At 43.6% G+C, this 19,288-nt stretch overlaps 1 protein-coding gene across 1 annotated transcript in view; it reads left to right on the forward strand.

Annotated features, from left to right (window-relative positions):
- Positions 1 to 19,288, forward strand: part of ACAD10 (acyl-CoA dehydrogenase family member 10) — a 139,842-nt gene that overhangs the window by 22,295 nt on the left and 98,259 nt on the right. Inside the window, exons 3-5 of the mRNA XM_063454248.1 lie at positions 8,215 to 8,363; positions 14,964 to 15,158; positions 16,446 to 16,604. Coding sequence (XP_063310318.1) covers positions 8,215 to 8,363; positions 14,964 to 15,158; positions 16,446 to 16,604 — 503 coding nt within the window. The remainder of the gene's footprint in view (positions 1 to 8,214; positions 8,364 to 14,963; positions 15,159 to 16,445; positions 16,605 to 19,288) is intronic.

Consider the following 19,288-nt stretch of genomic DNA (forward strand, 5'->3'; position numbering starts at 1 on the left):
TAACCCCTTAAGGACACATGACATGTGTGACATATCATGATTCCCTTTTATTCCAGAGGTTTGGTCCTTAAGATGTTAAAGTAAGTTACATCTGATTGAAAATGAAACTATTTTGTTTTCATGCAGTCTGTGAGTCACAGCCAGGGGAGTTGTGGCTAGGGCTGCATAAACAGAAACAAAAGGGATTTAACGAGGGGTTGTGTCCGGCAAGCGATGAGAACGGACGTGTGAGCGCTTAGCTCCGATTCTGGGCGAACTTAATCTGCACCTAAGCACAGCAATCCGGCAAGATGGGCAACAAAAAACGGGACTCTACCCCAGCTGAATAGCCCAAGCATACCTCGTGGTCGCGATTTCAGCCACTCGGCAAATATTTAGGTGAAAAAGCCAACGAAGAACTGGAGGCCTCGCGATCCAATATGGTGTCGCGAGCACCCTCCCCGACGGCATCACAAGTCAGCTGCTCCCTGTCAGAAGCTTCTATGATTCCTGAAGCAGACATACGGGAGATACTGCATAAACTGCCCTCTAAGGACAACATCGTTCACATGTTGACAGACTTGGGCAAGTCTATCCAGGCTAAGATATCCGAACTGGGGACAGGGCTCAACTCCCTGGACGCACGTGTGCAACAACTTGAATCAACCATGGATACACAGCACACAAATCACGCGCTCCATGCAGCAAGTCAGTATGTTAAACCCCAAACTCACATCACAGCGCCAGTACACGGAAGACCTAGATAATAGGGGAAGACGGAACAACATCCGTATTAGGGGTCTCCTGGAATCTAATACTTGCACAGAAAATCTACCTCAGATTCTGACGGGCATCTTCAACTCTATCCTGAACCGCCCAAAAGATACAGTTGTTAAGCTAGACATGGTGCACAGAGCCCTCAGACCTATGAGAAGGCCAGAAGAAACGCCACGTGATATAATAAGCTGCCTCCATGACTTCACACTAAAAAAAGCCATAATGAGACAAGCTAAAATTACACCTGCTATTCATTATATGGACCATCTTATACAGCTGTTCCAGGATCTGTCATGGATAACCATACAGGGCGGTGAGCCCTGGCGCCCATCACTAATCAACTGAGGTATAAGCAGTTTAAATACAGATGGGCCTCCCATTCGCCCTCACTGCCACTCTAAACGGGACTACTGACACGATTTTTACAGCAGAGGATGTGCCCACCTTTACGCAGGCACTGGGATTACAAGACACACAGATCTTGGATTGGTATGAAGAGATGGGGGCTTTTACGAAACCACCACAACCACTATGCTGACGGGATGCGGGCCCTAGAAAAGGCAAGACACCTCCCTGGCAGAACTCTCCACCGGTGGCGGGACATTTCTCTAGGCACACAGATCGGAACTGACTCTGTTAAGAAGCTGAATGACGAAGTTCACCTCACTGCTTAATTTGCAAGACGATGGTTTTAATAACTAAACCCATTCGCAGGCACAATTCCTGCTACCATAACCCTAATCTCTCATGCATACCCATTGAAGACTTATTGCCTCTGCAGACTTCTCTCTCTCTCTCTCTCTCTCTCTCTCTCTCTCTCTCTCTCTCTTTCTCTCATAGTTTATTTTTATATTTTAAATAGACTGTCAAGCTACCCTTTAGAGATACACTGCGTATGTACTACTGTGTGTTTTTTGTAATATGCTGCAAAATATGGGATGTGAGACGGGTAATATAAATGTCTTATGCTCCTCACTGACAACAAAAGCGCACGCACTCAGTTGGAAATGTGCTCACATGTAGTATCAATGAATGTCAGGGGGTTGAATGTGCCTGAGAGACGTCGCCTGCTCATTGCGGAATTAAAACAAAATGGGGGCTGATGTAGCAATGATACAGGAGACCAATTTTAGAAAGGGAGCCGCACCACTGAGGAATCGCAGATATACGCAGGGCTATTTCAGTTACTATGAAGGGGGGAAAGCAAGAGGGGTAGGAATACTGATAGCTAATCACACACCCTTCCAACTGGCTGACCAATTGACTGACCCACAGGGGAGATTCAAATTTGTCAAAGGCACCATAGGAACACAAACTTATACCCTGACGAGTATATATATATATAGTCCCAACAATAGGCAGGGATACTTTCTCAAACAGACGCTCTCCAAACTGGACACGTCCGAAACAGCCATCATTATCTGCGGAGGGGACTTTAATGTTCATTTGGACACTTCCAGACACCAGACACATCCTAGGTACCTACAAAACAACTATGTATACAAATGTTATATTCTCATCACCTAATGGACTGCTGGAGACTGGCTAACCCGACAACTAATGATTACACATTTTTTTCCTATGTCCGGGACACATACACCAGACTGGACTCCATCTTCACTCATCACAGACACTTACATCTCGTCCGTAAGACACACATAGGCCCGATCACCTGGTCTGATCACGCCCCAGTGCACGTACACATGACATTCCCCACTATAAATTCCAGGATGTGGAAATGGAGAATTAATGACTCGCTTTTACACAACCAACAATCGAAAAGTCACATACAAGAAGCCATTCTAACATACTTCCACAACAATTCGGTGTCAGACACCTCACCTCTAAACAGCTCGGAGGCCCATAAATGCGTAATCAGAGGAACACTTATTCAATTAGGCACCAGAATGAAAAAAGACCGAGACTCAAAAATTGCTGCCCTACTCACAACTATCCAAGACCTAGAGACACGACACAAATGGACAAATATCTGACTACGCATTCTCACGCTTAGACTTAGGAGGGAAGAATTATCTCTCCTCTTGAATCACAAAGCTTAATGAGCTACCGTATATTACTAACTAAACACTCGTTTTATGCCCATTGCAATAGAAGCGGCAAGCTACTGACTCGTGCACTAAAGCTTGATAACTCGTGTATCTCAAAAATTAAGGACACTCAGGGCACAACACATTCCCTAACGCAAGACATTGCGGAATCCTTTCGCCAATATTATGCCTCTCTGTATAACCTACCTAACCCCACGACATCCCAACCTGACAGAACACAGCATATCCGAAAACATGTCAAAAACAAGATACCTAGCTCGGCACAGGCTGCGCCATTCACACATGACGAATTATCACAAGCCATTAAAGGAACACTATAGTCACCTAAATTACTTTAGCTAAATAAAGCAGTTTTAGTGTATAGATCATTCCCCTGCAATTTCACTGCTCAATTCACTGTCATTTAGGAGTTAAATCACGTTGTTTCTGTTCATGCAGCCCTAGCCACACCTCCCCTGGCTATGATTGACAAAGCCTGCATGAAGAAAAAGACTGGTTTCACTTTCAAACAGATGTAATTTACCTTAAATAATTGTATCTCAATCTCTAAATTGAACTTTAATCACATACAGGAGGCTCTTGCAGGGTCTAGCAAGCTATTAACATAGCAGGGGATAAGAAAATCTTAATTAAACAGAACTTGCAATAAGGAAAGCCTTAATAGGGCTCTCTTTACAGGAAGTGTTTATGGAAGGCTGTGCAAGTCACATGCAGGGAGGTGTGACTAGGGTTCATAAACAAAGTGATTTAACTCCTAAATGGCAGAGGATTGAGCAGTGAGGCTGCAGGGGCATGTTCTATACACCAAAACTGCTTCATTAAGCTAAAGTTGTTCAGGTGACTATAGTGTCCCTTTAAACTATTCTTACCGCAATTAGGACCGCCTTTACTACTATCGTTATACAACTCTATAACTAAAGACAACCCATTTAGTCCCACAGCCTTAGAAGCCACTATAACGTTGATTCCAAAACCTGACAAGGATCATACTGTCTGTGGCAGTTACAGACCGATATCGTTGATTAACAACGATGTAAAAATCTTTGCTTGCATGCTGGCCAACAGGTTTAAGCCCCTTCTCCAGGGATTGGTACACCCAGATCAGGCAGGCGTCACACCTAGCAGAGAAGCCAAAGACAACACCATTAAAATCCTAAATATAATCCATAAAGCAACCACTACACACACACACACTGTATTACTGAGTATTGACACGGAAAAAAAGTATTGCTAGAGTGGACTGGTCCCTTCTATTTGAAGGTATGAAGGAGATGGGCTTCGGGGACAGATGGCAGACGTGGGTTCATGAAATCTATACACACTCACAGGCCAGAGTACAAATCAGTGGCACGAAATCTGGCCCCCTGCACATCCAAAACGGGACTAGACAGGGCTGCCCACTTTCCCCCCTATTATTTATACTATCTCTCGAACCATTCTTGAATGCAATCTGCGACAATGCAGCCATTACCGGCGTACAATGTCACACATTGCAATACAAAGTCTCAGCCTACGCTAATGCCTTATTGTTCACCATCACTAAACCGAACATATCACTCCCAGCACTGATGTCTGAGTTGACAATGTACTCTGACATCTCCAACTTCAAAGTAAATTACGATAAAAATTAACTCCTCCCACTCACATCACCGCCTCACATCATACACAACCTTAGGGATCATTTCCCTTTCAAGATCACCACCACACACTTAAAATATCTTGGGGTATGCCTGCCATGCTGACTGGTCGCATGAGGGAGAGGCTCCTGCGAAACCTGTCCTTTTCGACCGCTAATCTAGGCTTACAGCCCTTATCTGAGCCAGAGGGACGCAGGACTGTGCCGGAGCTGAAGTGGGCACAACAGCGGGCTCTGAGACCGGGAGTTTTGGGGCCCCATGGGCCACACAAGGTTTTGGAGCTTGCGGCCTTCATGTGAGAAGGGCGGAATGGAAAGTCGCCACCCTGCCTAACTGCTTGCTGGACCGCCACACAACGGCTCTATGATGCACCTCACAGGCCTCTACTTTGGGCCGGGGGGTTATCCGAATGTAAAATGGCCGCCGCACTGCCTCTCCGCCACGCGGCCAACTGAGAAGCACCTCACCACCTCGAGCAACGCAGGCAACGGGCTAAGGGTCTTACCTGTCCAAGCCACAAGCCAGGCGACTTGACACCCCACATGACAGCGTTACACCCCTGGAGGTGAAAAGCGGATGAGTCACACTTCCAGCTCTCGTTCTCCAGCAGGCCACCCACAACACCACATCAAGGCTGGGAAAGACAAAGGCAGCCATCAGGGCAGGAAAAGAAACAAGAGGACATTACACAACCAGCATGGGGCATAGTTGAACTGCCTAGTAACACATTACTCACAGAGACTATCGACTACTTACCTCATGAGGAATCTTGAGCCCAGTGGACATTCTCTCTAAACAGGGTGGAGGCAGGGAAGCCACAAGCCAGGAAGATCAAGCATGCCCCACAGCTTACCACTTACAGCAGCCCGACGGAGCAGGACTTGAGGAACGGAGGGACTCGCATGCGGGGACCCGGTGGAGTTAAATAGCTTTCTTATTTCGCTCACGTGTTTATACTACGTTACAATTGTTATAGTTGCTTAATGATTTATCTGAGTCAGATATTTACCATATCGTAATGTGGGGATCCTCAGCCCATTGACTGACATGCCCTGTAACTTAATTTAGCCTAAGACAAACCACTGCTACTTGTTTCAGCCTAAAGCTCATAAGCAAAACTTGCAATGGATCAGTCTGAAGTCGTCTGTCTAGCAACGTAGTTCTTGCATTTATATACCTTTCTTGTATAGCATAATAATTTAGCATGATAAAATAACAAAAAATAGGCTGTTTAATTGCATGCCATATTGTCTCAATGTCCAAGATGAGCCTGTAGTCGTTGTTGTTGCACTGCAAGATCAACTGTTATCGGTTCTTACGCGCACAAGGAAAAATAAAGAATTAAAAAATATATATATATATATTGGGGTAAAAATGGCACCGCAGGTGAAAGACATCTTCCATCTCAACTATACACCACTGTTACAAAACCTGATTAAGGACCTGGCGAGGTGGAATAAACCACACTTCTCCTGGTTAGGTAGAATAAACATAATCAAAATGAATGTCCTCCCGAGATTGTTGTATCTATTCCAAACACTACCTGTCAGCGTGCAGCCCTCCTTTTTTACGAGCCTGCGGAAACTATTCTCAAACTATATTTGGTTCGGAAAACGTCCTAGACTGTTCTTCCAAACATTAACCAGGCCGAAAGACAATTGGGGCCTTAGTCTACCGGACCTGTTCAAATCTTATCTAGCAACAAAATTCACCAGGCTACTTGACTGGTGTCGCCCTACGAGTACACAACATTGGAAGTACCTTGAACTAGGAGAGGTAAAACTTCCACTGTCCTCCTTACCCTGGCAGACAGTATCCCTGTCCCATATATGCCCGCAGTACCACCCAACCATTAGTCCCCTGCTGAGATTATGGTCACAAGCCTTAAAATATAGATTGATGGGGAAACTCCGGTCTCACACAACCTGACTTTTTACCCCCAGGGCTGGAAGGACTTAGGTGGCCTCAGTCATCCCGCCGGACTTACATACCGCTATGGTGGGAGGGATGAAACCATTGGCAGAATGTTGCCCAAGTGATCGCCCATCCTTCCTAGATGAGTTTGAACACCATAGATAATGTCAATTTGTCGCAAAACTAAGGGGGTTGAATGCACACACACAATGTACCGCCTTTGAGGACTGGTGTTTGGGCACACAAAGCACTCCAAAACCACTTTATCTAATATACAATACCCTTTTACAAGCAGACAATACACTACCACCCAAGTACACAAACGAATGGGCTAGGGAACTAAATAACACTCACTCACCAACGGACTGGAAAAAAATGTTTCAGTCGGCACATACAAAGGCACTCACCATACCTATGATTGAAACAAACTATAAAATAATAGCGAGATGGTACCGTACTCCCATAAGTTTACACCACATCTGTCCGGGGTTGTCTGACACCTGCTGGAGATGCGGGAATGCAAAGGGCACATACAGGCATATATGGTGGGAGTACTGGAAAACAATTCTTAGCCTGATTGCAACACTAGCTCAGATACCCAAACCACGCTCCTTTTAGGAGATCTTCTTTCACTTGTCACCTAAACCCTCTAAGAAATACCACAAATCCTTGGAATAATACCTACTAACAGCTGCAAAAGCACTCATACCCAAGTATTGGAAGCAGCCGTCACCACCACCTGTAGAGGAATGGTACTCTAGGGTAGAACAAATTCGACAAATGGAGGAAATTACCTATTCTCTATTGGGCCATAAGACTATGTACCCTAGTATATGGTGGACCTGGATAACACATATGAACATGGTTAGGGGACTAGCAGCCACAGCAGACGCATTACAGACTCCTAGGGGTTAGGCACGCTCTGGGTGCTGACAACCTATAGACATTGAAACCTTTCTATACTTCTAGAGCATGCAAGCATACACAAGTGCTGGACATCACTTATCAATAATTAAACCGATAGGGGGTCGAAACCTCAAGTCCCACGGGAGATAGATGTGCACTCATACGGTCACTATAGCCAACTTCATCTTTTTAGTTATGTTCTCACTAGTTTACTACCCTTCTCTCTTTTCTTTTTTATATTGCCCACACAGAAAAATGGCGCTCACACTGACCAACAACATGGTGAGAATACAGACACATCAGTACGCACCTTTGTATGAGGAATTGCTGAACCCATCACTATACTAAAGCTTGAAAATAGGTTGTGGACAGCAGCTACAGGCATATCATCTTGAATAGACATGTTAAAGTACTACCTGACGCTGCAATTATGATGTGATGCGATATGTAACAAATCCCAATGTATGATACCGGACAATGTAGTTCCCTGTCTGGATCTCCGCACCCACCTTGTACCATGTACCATAAGCAAACTGAGTGTCTATTTGTATACTGTGCGATCATTTACTACAATGTACAGGTATCTTTGTATTTCCTGAAAAAAACATATAAAAACAAAATAAATTAAAAAACAAAACAAAAGTGATTTAACTCCTAAATGGCAGAGAATTGAACAGTGAGATTTTAGAGGCATGATCTAAACACAAAAACTGTTCCATTAAGCATAAGCTTATTTTGGTGCCTATAGTGTATCATTAATAATAAACAAGATAATTACAAATTGTAACAGGAACAATTGGTTGTTATAAACCTGCCTAAAAGAGCTTAAAAAATAGAGTATCGGAAAAAAAATCAATATACCGGAATACATTTTTTGTTAAGATTTCGGTTTAGGATGCCTTCACTCAAATATTTTTGTTTGTTTGATTCAGAATGGGAAATCAGGAACAATGTTCCCATTGGAACAATAAAACAAGCCATTACGTCAGGTGGAGACACTGGTCCTTGGATGAAATATATGAGGGGAGAGTTAACTGCTCAGAGTTTTGTGGAAGAATTTGGAAAGCAATGCTCAAATATTGTGAGTTTACAGTATATTGTCGAATTTAATTCGCTTTTTTTCATTTTTTTTTAAGGGCTGTATATATTGTAAATCTCACATATTTATTACATACATAAATTGAGGCATTAAAACCTTCACTATCACATTGTTGTTGTAGTAGCGTGACATTTATCTAAATTGTGAGATTTGTAGCTTGCATATAAACATATTGTATAGTTTGTTATATACTAAAAAAGAAATACAATAAACCTATGTTAATTTGTATATAATGTATTTTTTATCAATTTGTCCTATATGGAAATATTGGTGGGATAAAACATTTTGGAGATTCTATTGTGTCCTTGTGTGAATACTATAGTGTTAGAAATACAAAATACTATAGTGTCCTTCTGCCCCTCTCCTCCGCGGCAGTTAAAGTGTTAAAAAAAACTCTTTAAACATACTCCTCATTCCAGTGCTGAAGTCCCTTGGCGCTGGCTCCATCTCCGCCTCCATAGACGTCAGCACTGAGGGGGAATCTGATGACAGCATAAGCAGATAGCCACTAGAGGCAGTCTTAGCCCTGTAATATAAACACTGCAGTTTCTCTTAAACTACAATGTTTTAGATTGCATGGTTAAGGGGATATATACCGTATTTTTCGCTCCATCAGACGCATCTCACCATAAGACGCACCTAGTTTTTAGAGGAAGAAACCCAGAAAAAAAATATTCTGAACAAACTGTCCCATAGTGTTTCTTACTATGGGACAGTTTGCACAGAATATTTTTTTTCTCCCCTGTCCCATAGTGTCCCCCCCTCCCATAGTCTTCTCCTCTCTCCCATAGTCTTCACCCACCCCCTCCCCATAGTCTTCACCCACCCCCTCCCCATAGTCTTCACCCACCCCCTCCCCATAGTCTTCACCCACCCCCTCCCCATAGTCTTCACCCACCCCCTCCCCATAGTCTTCATCCACCCCCTCCCCATAGTCTTCATCCACCACCTCCGCATAGTCTTCATCCACCCCCTCCCCATAGTCTTCATCCACCCCCTCCCCATAGACTTCATCCACCCCCTCCCCATAGACTTCATCCACCCCCTCCCCATAGACTTCATCCACCCCCTCCCCATAGACTTCATCCACCCCCATAGACTTCATCCCCCCCCTCCCCATAGACTTCATCCCCCCCCCTCCCCATAGACTTCATCCCCCTCCCCATATTCTTCTCTCCCATACTGTCCCCCTCCCCTTGTCCCATAATTACTTACCTGTCTTGTAGCGTTGGCCGGCAGGACAGGGCGCACCGCGGTAGTGGAACTTGAATTTCATGTTCCGGTTTCCGGCGGGACTGAAAGGAAGTGCGCACTCAGCTTGTGCACACTTCCTTTCAGTCCCGCCGGAAACCGGAACATGAAATTCAAGTTCCACTACCGCGGTGCGCCCTGTGCTGCCGGCGAACGCTGCAAGACAGGTAAGTAAAGCTTCATATTCGCTCCATAAGACGCACAGACATTTCCCCTCACTTTTGAGGGGAAAAAAAGTGCGTCTTATGGAGCGAAAAATACGGTAGTGTCCCTTTAATTTTCCAATATTTTAGACAGGTTCTGGAATATTCGCATAAAAGAGGGATGCAGTTTTGTTACATACAATAGATAGATAAATCAGAAAACCTACTTTTGATATTTGTAGGAAACCCAAATGATTTTTTGGGAAAACGGCTTCTTAACCCCTTAAGACCGCAGGGTGTTCTATGCCGTCCTTATTTTGGTGGCTCTAAAAGCCGCAGGGCGGCATAGAACATCTCTGCGATCTTATGTACTTACCCGAAGTCTCCCGAGTATCACAGTATCCCTCATGTACAGGTTTTATGGTGTTTTCAAAAGTTACAGAGTCAAATATAAGGCTTGCGTTTCAGATTTTTCACATTAAAATTCGCCAGGTTGGTTATGTTGCCTTTGAGACCGTACGGTAGCCCAGGAATGAAAATTACCCCTATGATGGCATATCATTTGCAGGGTATTGCAAATGGGGTATGTTCAGTCTTTTTTTAGTATCCACTTAGTCACAAACAGTGTAAAACCTGTACATAGGGGGTACTGTTTTACACGTAAGACATCGCTGAATACAAATATGTGTATTTTATTGCAGTAAAAGCAAACAGTTTTTTGACATTCACAGTTAGAATGTCACGTATAACTAAGAATTTTTTTTTTATTTTCTCCCATTTTTTTTTTTTAGATTTTATTCATTTCAATTATGTTTCATAGCTAAATATTTGATGTTAAATAAAATTATATATAATAAGTGTGGGTGCATTTAATATGAAAGAGGTGAATTATGGTTGGACAGACCTATAGCGCAAATGCCAGGTTCTGTTTACGTTTTGTTTTGATCACAACTTGTACATTTGGCTGCGGTCTTAAGGGGTTAAAATGAGCCCGGAAGTAATAATACAAAACAACAACAAATACTTCCCATAGTATGTACAGTTATAGAAATAAAAAGGTTCATTACAGTGACTTTCAGCCTGTACTAGCAGTCTTGTGGTATACACTAATTAGCTGCAATATTAAAACCAAAGAAAAAAAACAATATTTATATATATGATACCTCAAATAGTATTACAATGGTATCTAGATATACTTATCTGATATAGTCAAAACAGCCTCTCAAGGTCGTAGCCCAGTTCCTGACCTTTTACAACATATATATATAGACACAGAGGGAAATGAGATTCGGCTGTACATAATCTAAAACAGGAACAGAAAAAAATACATAGTGTGATACAACAAAACAAGTAATAATGCGCTGATGTTATAATGCACTCACAAGATCAAAAATGAATAATGCGCCAAGAAAGGTGCCTGCCCCGATAAACTTGGGCGGCTGAACATCTCCACTCTCCACTGGAACTCCAAGCGGACCAAAGTATGGAATGAGACTCCAATATAGGTAGGGTAAAATAAATATGCAGATTTATTGTAGAAAAAAGGCCATACACAATAGCCACATTAAATAAGATAAAACAAAGAGGAGGTCCTATGCGTTTCGTTCCTATCAAAAGGAACTTCCTCAGGGACCAAAAACAAATAATATGAGAATTAAAAGCAGTCAATACAAAAATGCATATGCCCTATATGCCGCAAACAGTGGTACACCGTGTGTTCTGACACCTTTCTATCATGGCGAGCATTATGTTTTTTTTTAGCAAACTGAGCTACAGTAGCTCTTCTGTGTGATAGGACCAGACAGGCTAGCCTTCGCTCCCCACGTACATCAGTAAGCCTTGGGCGCACATGACCCTGATGCCAGTTCACCAATTGTCCTTTTTTGCACCAATTTTGGTAGGTACTAGCCACGGCATACTAGGAACATCACACAAGATTTGCCCGTTTTGGAGATGCTCTCACCCAGTCATCTAGCCATCACTACTTGGCCCTTGTCAAAGTCACTCATATTGTTTCTCTTTTCTCAAGATCTGACTGTTTACTTGCTGCCTAATATATTCTTTCTTTTATTGAAGCATACAGGATTGGGTACAAAAAGAAAAAGGGAGGGAAATGTAATAAACGGTTTACAAAACAGGATTAGTATATCGACATTTTCAGAGAACTACATTTCCCGAGTGACAATGCCTCATTTTTTGTTTTTTTATGGAGCAAATCTAAAGCACGTTGTAGCTAAAGCGGGCTTGTAAAACAGGTTTATAATACAGGCTTACAGTAAATGAACAGATCCACCTGCAGTGTCACAACATCTAATGCAGGAACAAGCAAAATCACATTAAAACAGATTGTTTAAGAGATTGATCTAAGAGAGTTATTACTGTGTACCAAGTCGCTGCGTCTGCATACTCTTGTTAAGGTTACGGTGCAAGAGGGAACTACACAAATTTCCCGCGAAATGGTTAAGGCATAAGTGACACATACGTGTCCTATGTGTACAGGCTTGTGGTTGAAGGGGTAATTGGGAGACCCTCCTATATGTGTGGTTATGGTATATATAACTTAAACATATGGCATACTTTACTGTATATAGCATGAGTGGGAAATACCAAGAGGTTGCCAGGCATGCAGGTATATGAGTGTGAGAGTAAGTTACTGGCCATTAGGGAATGCCATCTACATGAGTAACACAACATTTTATGATCATTATGGTATCGTTATACAGTTGTCAAGCGCAAATTAGAGAAAACAAGCAAAACGATTATGCATATAAGGTATCTTAAGTGGTCTCCGGTTGTAGCAAGTCGCAGGTAGGGGGGTTGTTTTGTGTCCTGAGCTTGGATCTCTGCGCTGTCCTGGGGGTAGACGTTCCCCTTCAGCCTATGCCCAGCGTGAGAGAAAACCGTAAGGTTGTGTGGGAGTCCAGATTGGGCTGCAGGGTAGGTATTGGGCTGTGGGATTGTCCGTCGACTGCATATGAGGGGAAGTCCGAGTTCAAGTGCCTGAAGCGGCCGTCTGTGGTAAGGTTGTGGCGTTGTGTCTCTCCGTTATCAGGTCTTTCGTGCAGCAGCGGCAATCAGTATAGTGTGAGAACGGAGAGTGTGGCCGGGTGTTGGACCATCAGGCTTAGCCGATACCTCTGGTGGGCATCCTGGGAGGCGGCATTCGGGGGTACCGATAAGCGGGACGAGTGCGCATGTGGCGGAGGGTCCCTCCCCCGTTCCAGGCCTCATTTATGGTCGGCACCTCTTGACCATAGACTCGGGTACTCTGGGAGGCCGGGTCGTTCCCTCTGTGGGCGCTACGGAGGAGCCTGATGTTACTACACCGCCTGCGGTGTGTGGCTCTCCGGCGTTGTGGCTTGTGCTTCGGGGGGGTTAGCCCCACGACCTTAGGCCTAGATGGGCTCACGCCGTTGGGTGTACGTCCCTCTCCTCCTCTCCCCTCCACACCTCCTTCACACAAAGGCAGAGGTTGGGTTGCTCGCCGCTCCAGTGTCTCCCAGAAGCGGTGAAATAAGGCATCCAACCGCTCTTGCAGGGATGGGCAGGGAGCTTGCTCAGGCTCGTGTTCCTCCGCCGCCATCTTGGGAGCAGGCCGCTTGGGTTTGTCAATGTGGGTAGCGTTTTACAAGCCAGGCTAATGTGGACCGGGATAACCCCCGCCGGTCCATGGGGGGGGGAACGTGGGCTCTGCAGATTGTCAGCCGAGTGTTGTGGCGGCGGGAGAGCGGCCGTCTCCCCCGGGCCATCCGTGTGTGTAGGCCGCTTATGGTGGCCGAGCGGTATCTGGCAGAATGTCAGCTTATGTGGTATCATTGTGCTGTTCACAGGCTCCCCTGTCGAATGGCAGCTCGTGGGCATCAAGATTAGGTGGCTCTGCGGGTAATTGTGGTTCAATTTCTCGTTAGTAGCAGGAGCCGATGTTGCCTGCGTCCGCTCAGCTCAGCGGCCAGGCCCCGCCCCCCTGCCTAATATATTCCACTACTATTGTAAAACTATAATAAATGTTATTCAATTGTCAGTAGTTTTAATGTTTTGGCTGATCAGTGTACTCTGCGTGTTCAATGCAATGTCTGTGCCCTGATGTTTCCCTGCCTCTTATAATGCAGCTATAAAATATGAACTACTAAAATTTGCTCTTGTGTGTGATGAGGAAGGAGGCTGCCATTTTCATTCCCTCAGTGGAGACCGAAAGTAATAAAACTTTGCTCTGCCAGAGAAATTTATATACCTGCAGGATGAAAATCAGGTGAAGATAAGGACCATGTTACTGGAAAGAAAGAGGACATATAAAATTCAGTGCGGACAAATGCAAGATTATGCATTTTGGAAATTTAAAAAAAGATAAACATGTAATTCAAACTAATAATTCATAATAATAGGTTGAGTTCAATAAGTTGTTAAATGGAAATTGTAATTGTAGAGTTCAAACTTAGAAACTAGGCAGAGGCAGTCGGGGACTGCAGTAGGCAGAGCAATAGATATTAAAGGATTCTACAGAGTTAGGAATACACACCATTTATTTACTCACCCGATTCCACCGATGTCTTTTAGCGCTCTGATGGGAGACCTAATGCGCAAGTGCATTAAGCCCTCCCCATAGTAAAGCATCGGATCAATGCTTTGCTATGAGGACTTCACTGATGCTGGATGTCCTCATTGAGGTGACCTAAAGTCTGGTAAATGCCCGGAAGCGCCTCTAGTGGCTGTCTCAAAAACTGCACTTTTTTACATTGCAGGACTAAGGGGACAATGAGATGAAGTGGTCTGCGTGCCTATAGTGTCCCTTTGAAGCCATTGATTTAAGAGAGTATTATTTTGCCACTTTATTAATTTAACGATAAGATCCCACCTCAAATATACAGTGTTATCACGGACACCAGTTTTCAAAATGAACATTATAGAACTGGAAAACATGATGCAGTACACTGCAGAATAGGAGAAATGGAATATGTTTAGTATAGTAAGGATACTTATTATCCCAAAACAACTATGCCCCCTCCTTAGCCATTCCCTACCTTTCCATTCTCTCACCATTGTTAGCCATCCTCACCTGTACAACTGTAAATTCTACCTGTAAAATTCTACCTTCACATCCATGCTCCTATATCCGTGTCTTCATTTATTCAATAGTGTTACCACTACATATACCTCTGATTATAACACGTTTTATCTTTTGCTTACTCAGACAGGATCCTCCGTTCCAGTTCACAGCTTCCTTTCAGACCTTACAAGCAACCACATGGTAAAGCAGCTGCCGTGTATGACTGAGGCTATCAAGTGCATTAGATCCGAAGGTCTTAAGACTGCTGTTTTAAGCAATAACTTCTTTCTACACAATGGTGAAAGTTTCCTGCCTATAGACCGCTCACAGTTTGACGTGGTATGTTGGAAACAATAATTAATAAAATGAAATTGCTGAACTAGTATGGTTTTGTAATTGTTCTCTTGATTTTCAGCTTAATTGAATTGACCTGAACACATACCTTAATAATGTTAAGCAGAATGCTGATTTCTGATGTAACCGTTTGTTTTTTGGAGTCTTATGAGCAAAGTGTTTTTTGTTTTTTTTGTGGGCATAATAGTTTAAAGAAACTGTTGCCTTCCATATGCCAAAAAAAGCTTGCTGATCTCTAAATTAGACATATCATGGCAAGGAGCAAGCTGCAGTTCAAAGTGTGAAGGGATACATAGTAACAGATGCTGCACACATTTATGACCATAGATCCTTTCTTTTAAAAGGACACTATGGTCACCAGATCCACTACAGCTTAATGTAGTGATCCTGATGTCTAGAGTATGTCCCAGCAACCTTTACATTGCTGGCTAGTAACACCCCTAGTGGCAGTCACTCAGATGTCCACTGGAGATGCTTCCTGTGTCAGTGCTGCACAGTGTGCTGTACTGGCGTTCAGTGTCTGTAAGCGCTGCTTGGAGACGCTGAACATTCCGCGTAGAGACACATTGATTCAATACATTTCTATGAGTATATGCTAATTAAAGCAATGCTGCATTTTGCCGTGCATGCACAATAGCCTTCCAATGCTTTCCTATGGAAAAACATTGAATTCACTAAAATCACCAAAACTGATAATCTCAGCCACAGAGCCGGAGCCAGGCAGGGTCATCTGCAGTGTGGAAGAAAAAGTTAGTAAAATCACCTTTAATCTCCAAGGATGGGGGGGGGGGGGGGAGCAGTGACCTAATCCTGCATTCCAGCACTAGTGTCAGGAATATGTTGAAAAACATTGCCAATTTGTAGAAACGGCAATGTTTTCATAGTAGGGCTAAACACACCTTCAGGCACTTCTGCAGTCATAACCAAGTTTGACTCAGTAATGTGACGTTCGACATCCTCACACATTGCACGAGGATGTCGAACGTCATCAAATGCATAGGTACTACTTTATTATTATTATTATTATTGCCATTTATATAGTACCAACAGATTACATAGCGCTTGACAATATTATGAGAGGAGGGATGTAACTATAAATAGGACAATTACAAGAGAACTTACAGGAACAATACTTTGCCTTTTGTATTTTTCCACGGCTTGAAAAAAGCCATTGCTAGCTAAAGATGGGGGAATAAGGCATTGATTCATGAGACAATAGCTACTGAGGTACACTATAAAGTATGAATTAACAAAAAGTTTCTGTTATTCCAGGTTGTTGAATCTTGTATTGAACAAGTTTGTAAGCCAGACCCTCGAATTTATAAGTTGTGTGTGGAGCGATTGGGTATCCAGCCACAAGAATCCATTTTTCTAGATGACATTGGACAGAATCTAAAAGCTGCTACAAAGCTTGGAATTAGCACAATAAAGGTCGGTGAAAGTTTTGGAACTGACAGTTGTAACATTATTTTGTGAGTATATTAAGGAAATTAATAATAATGTTAACACTGAAGCATTTTTCACAGAACACGCACAACAAGAACAAATGGTCATGGTCTGAAATTGAAGTGTGCAAAGCTTAGGGACAATGTTTGTAAGCACTTCATTAGGAGGTGGTGGATCCATGGAATTCTATTGAGCAGCTACAGCTGAACTGTCACACAAGTAATGTGAGACTATCTGTAAGGTGAAATATAATTAATTGTATTAACCACAGCTAATTACATTGCAAATAGTTAAACATTGGAGTGTAAATGAGGATTAAACAAACACACACTCCAGGTCAAATGTTATGCACTTTGAGAAAGGACTTCATGCCAAAACCAGCTGGTGCAATATTATAGAGATGGTAGGGAGGATGCATTATCCCCTCATTATTGACTGCTTTTTAAATTTCATATTCAGGTAATAGTTTAACTTACTACAATGCAGTTAGCATAGACTGATACAATTAGATTTCATCTCGCAGATATTGTTGCATTTTATTTGTAAGTACTATTTACCGACTTATAAAAGATATGACACTGTAAAATCTATAAAATTACAGGAGTAGACTTCCGGTTCCGCCACCATCTTAGCTGGCCACGTTTTTACTCACCTCGTCTCGGGATAATTCCATCTGACTCCATCCGACGTTTTGGTGCTGTGTGGGGCTGGTGCAAACACTGGGCTTGCCTCCTCACAACCTCCCTGATCGACTGGACTCCATTAGAGGACGCGCTTGGAGGTCTGCTCGCTGCTCCGCACGTCGAGAGTGAAGGCTGGAAGTCAAGGCCTTTGAGATAGGCCGCATCACCCGACCGCAGCTGTTGGGGAAATGTCACATCTCTGATACTCTGAGATCCAGCGAGGCTGGGGCTTACGATCTCTGATGCCAGGGGACACACATCACTCGCGGTGGATACCGCGACAGGTACCACATCACCTCTTAAAGCTGTACCTCATACTTGCAACTACCCCAACTGTGCAGCCCCTTTAGACCACACGCAGCTGAGTTACAGCCACACACATTGCCTCTGAAGGGAGACACACTGACAAGTTGTGGCTGTCAGTGTACTCACAGTCTCTCAGCTCAGACCTTGCACCAGGTGGCACATATTCATATACCTCAGTTCTGAACCCAGGCTGCCACTCAGCTGCTTATACATATATACTTAAATTGGTTATTAATTAAAAAAACTTTTTTTTTTCAATTTTTCCCCACTAATTTGCCTCAGGCCTGCGACACTCTAAGGAAGAGTGGCAGGCTGTCACCTCATTTGTACTGCATGCATCAATACTACCAACAGTGAGACGTCAAAACAAGAGGATTTCAGAATACCTTTTCCCTGTCACTATTATTTCTTTCCTCACTGCACAACAACCAGAATGATGCGGCTCTGATAACTGACAAGTCTAGAGATGTCGCAAACATAAAATTTTCCGTTCGTGAATGGCGAACGCGAATTTCTGCAAATGTTCGCGAACGGGCGAACCGCCATAGACTTCAATAGGCAGGCAAATTTTAAAACCCACAGGGACTCTTTCTGGCCACAATAGTGATGGAAAAGTTGTTTCAAGGGGACTAACACCTGGACTGTGGCATGCCGGAGGGGGATCCATGGCAAAACTCCCATAGAAAATTACATAGTTGATGCAGAGTCTAGTTTTAATCCATAAAGGGCATAAATCACCTAACATTCCTAAATTGTTTGGAATAATGTGCTTTAAAACATCAGGTATGATGTTGTATCGATCAGATAGTGTAAGGGTTACGCCCGCTTCACAGTGACAGACCAAACTCCCCGTTTAACGCACCGCAAACAGTCCATTTGCACAACCGCAAACTCCCCATTTGCACAAGGTTGGATACCAAGCTAGCCATGTCCCGTTCCTTGTCCTCACTGATGTCATTGAAGGTCTCTTCCTCCACCCAGCCACGTACAACACCAAGGGTCCCCCTAAGGTGACAACAAGCCCCCTGGGACGCCTGCTGTGTTTGGTCTTCCACCTCCTCAAAGCCACCTTCCTCCTCTGACTCCTCTTCTTCAGACTCCTCTTTCTGCGTTGCCTCTCTATGCGTTATTATAAGGTGTGTTAAGTAGTACTATTCCTATCAGTTTAATCCCTGTTACGTCCCCTATCAGGGGACATGTATATGGCATTGATTTTAGGAACCGGGAGATGTAAAAAGATGCTTGGTCGGTCCGCCTACTTCAAATTTGGGGCACTGCGCTTGCAATCTAATGTGCCACCAGATAGGAGTGGTGAGTTAAGTATTACTATTCTTATCAGTTTAATCCCTGTTATGTCCCCTATCGGGACGTGTATATGGCATCGATTTTAGGAACCGGGAGATGGGAAAAGATGCTTGGTTGGTCCTCCTACTTCAAATTTGGGGCACTGCGCGTGCAATCTAATGTGCCACCAGATAGGAGTGGTGTGTTAAGTAGTACTATTCTTATCAGTTTAATCCCTGTTACGTCCCCCTCATTAGGCCTTTTTTAGTCGAATGTATCGCCCACTGTCAGTCCCTTCGGGATCCATCCCTCATTCATCTTAATAAAGGTGAGGTAATCTAGACTTTTTGGACCTAAGCGACTTCTCTTCTCAGTGACAATACCTCCTGCTGCACT

Source organism: Pelobates fuscus, chromosome 5, assembly GCF_036172605.1.
Source record: "Pelobates fuscus isolate aPelFus1 chromosome 5, aPelFus1.pri, whole genome shotgun sequence".
Classification (NCBI taxonomy): Eukaryota; Metazoa; Chordata; class Amphibia; order Anura; family Pelobatidae; genus Pelobates; species Pelobates fuscus.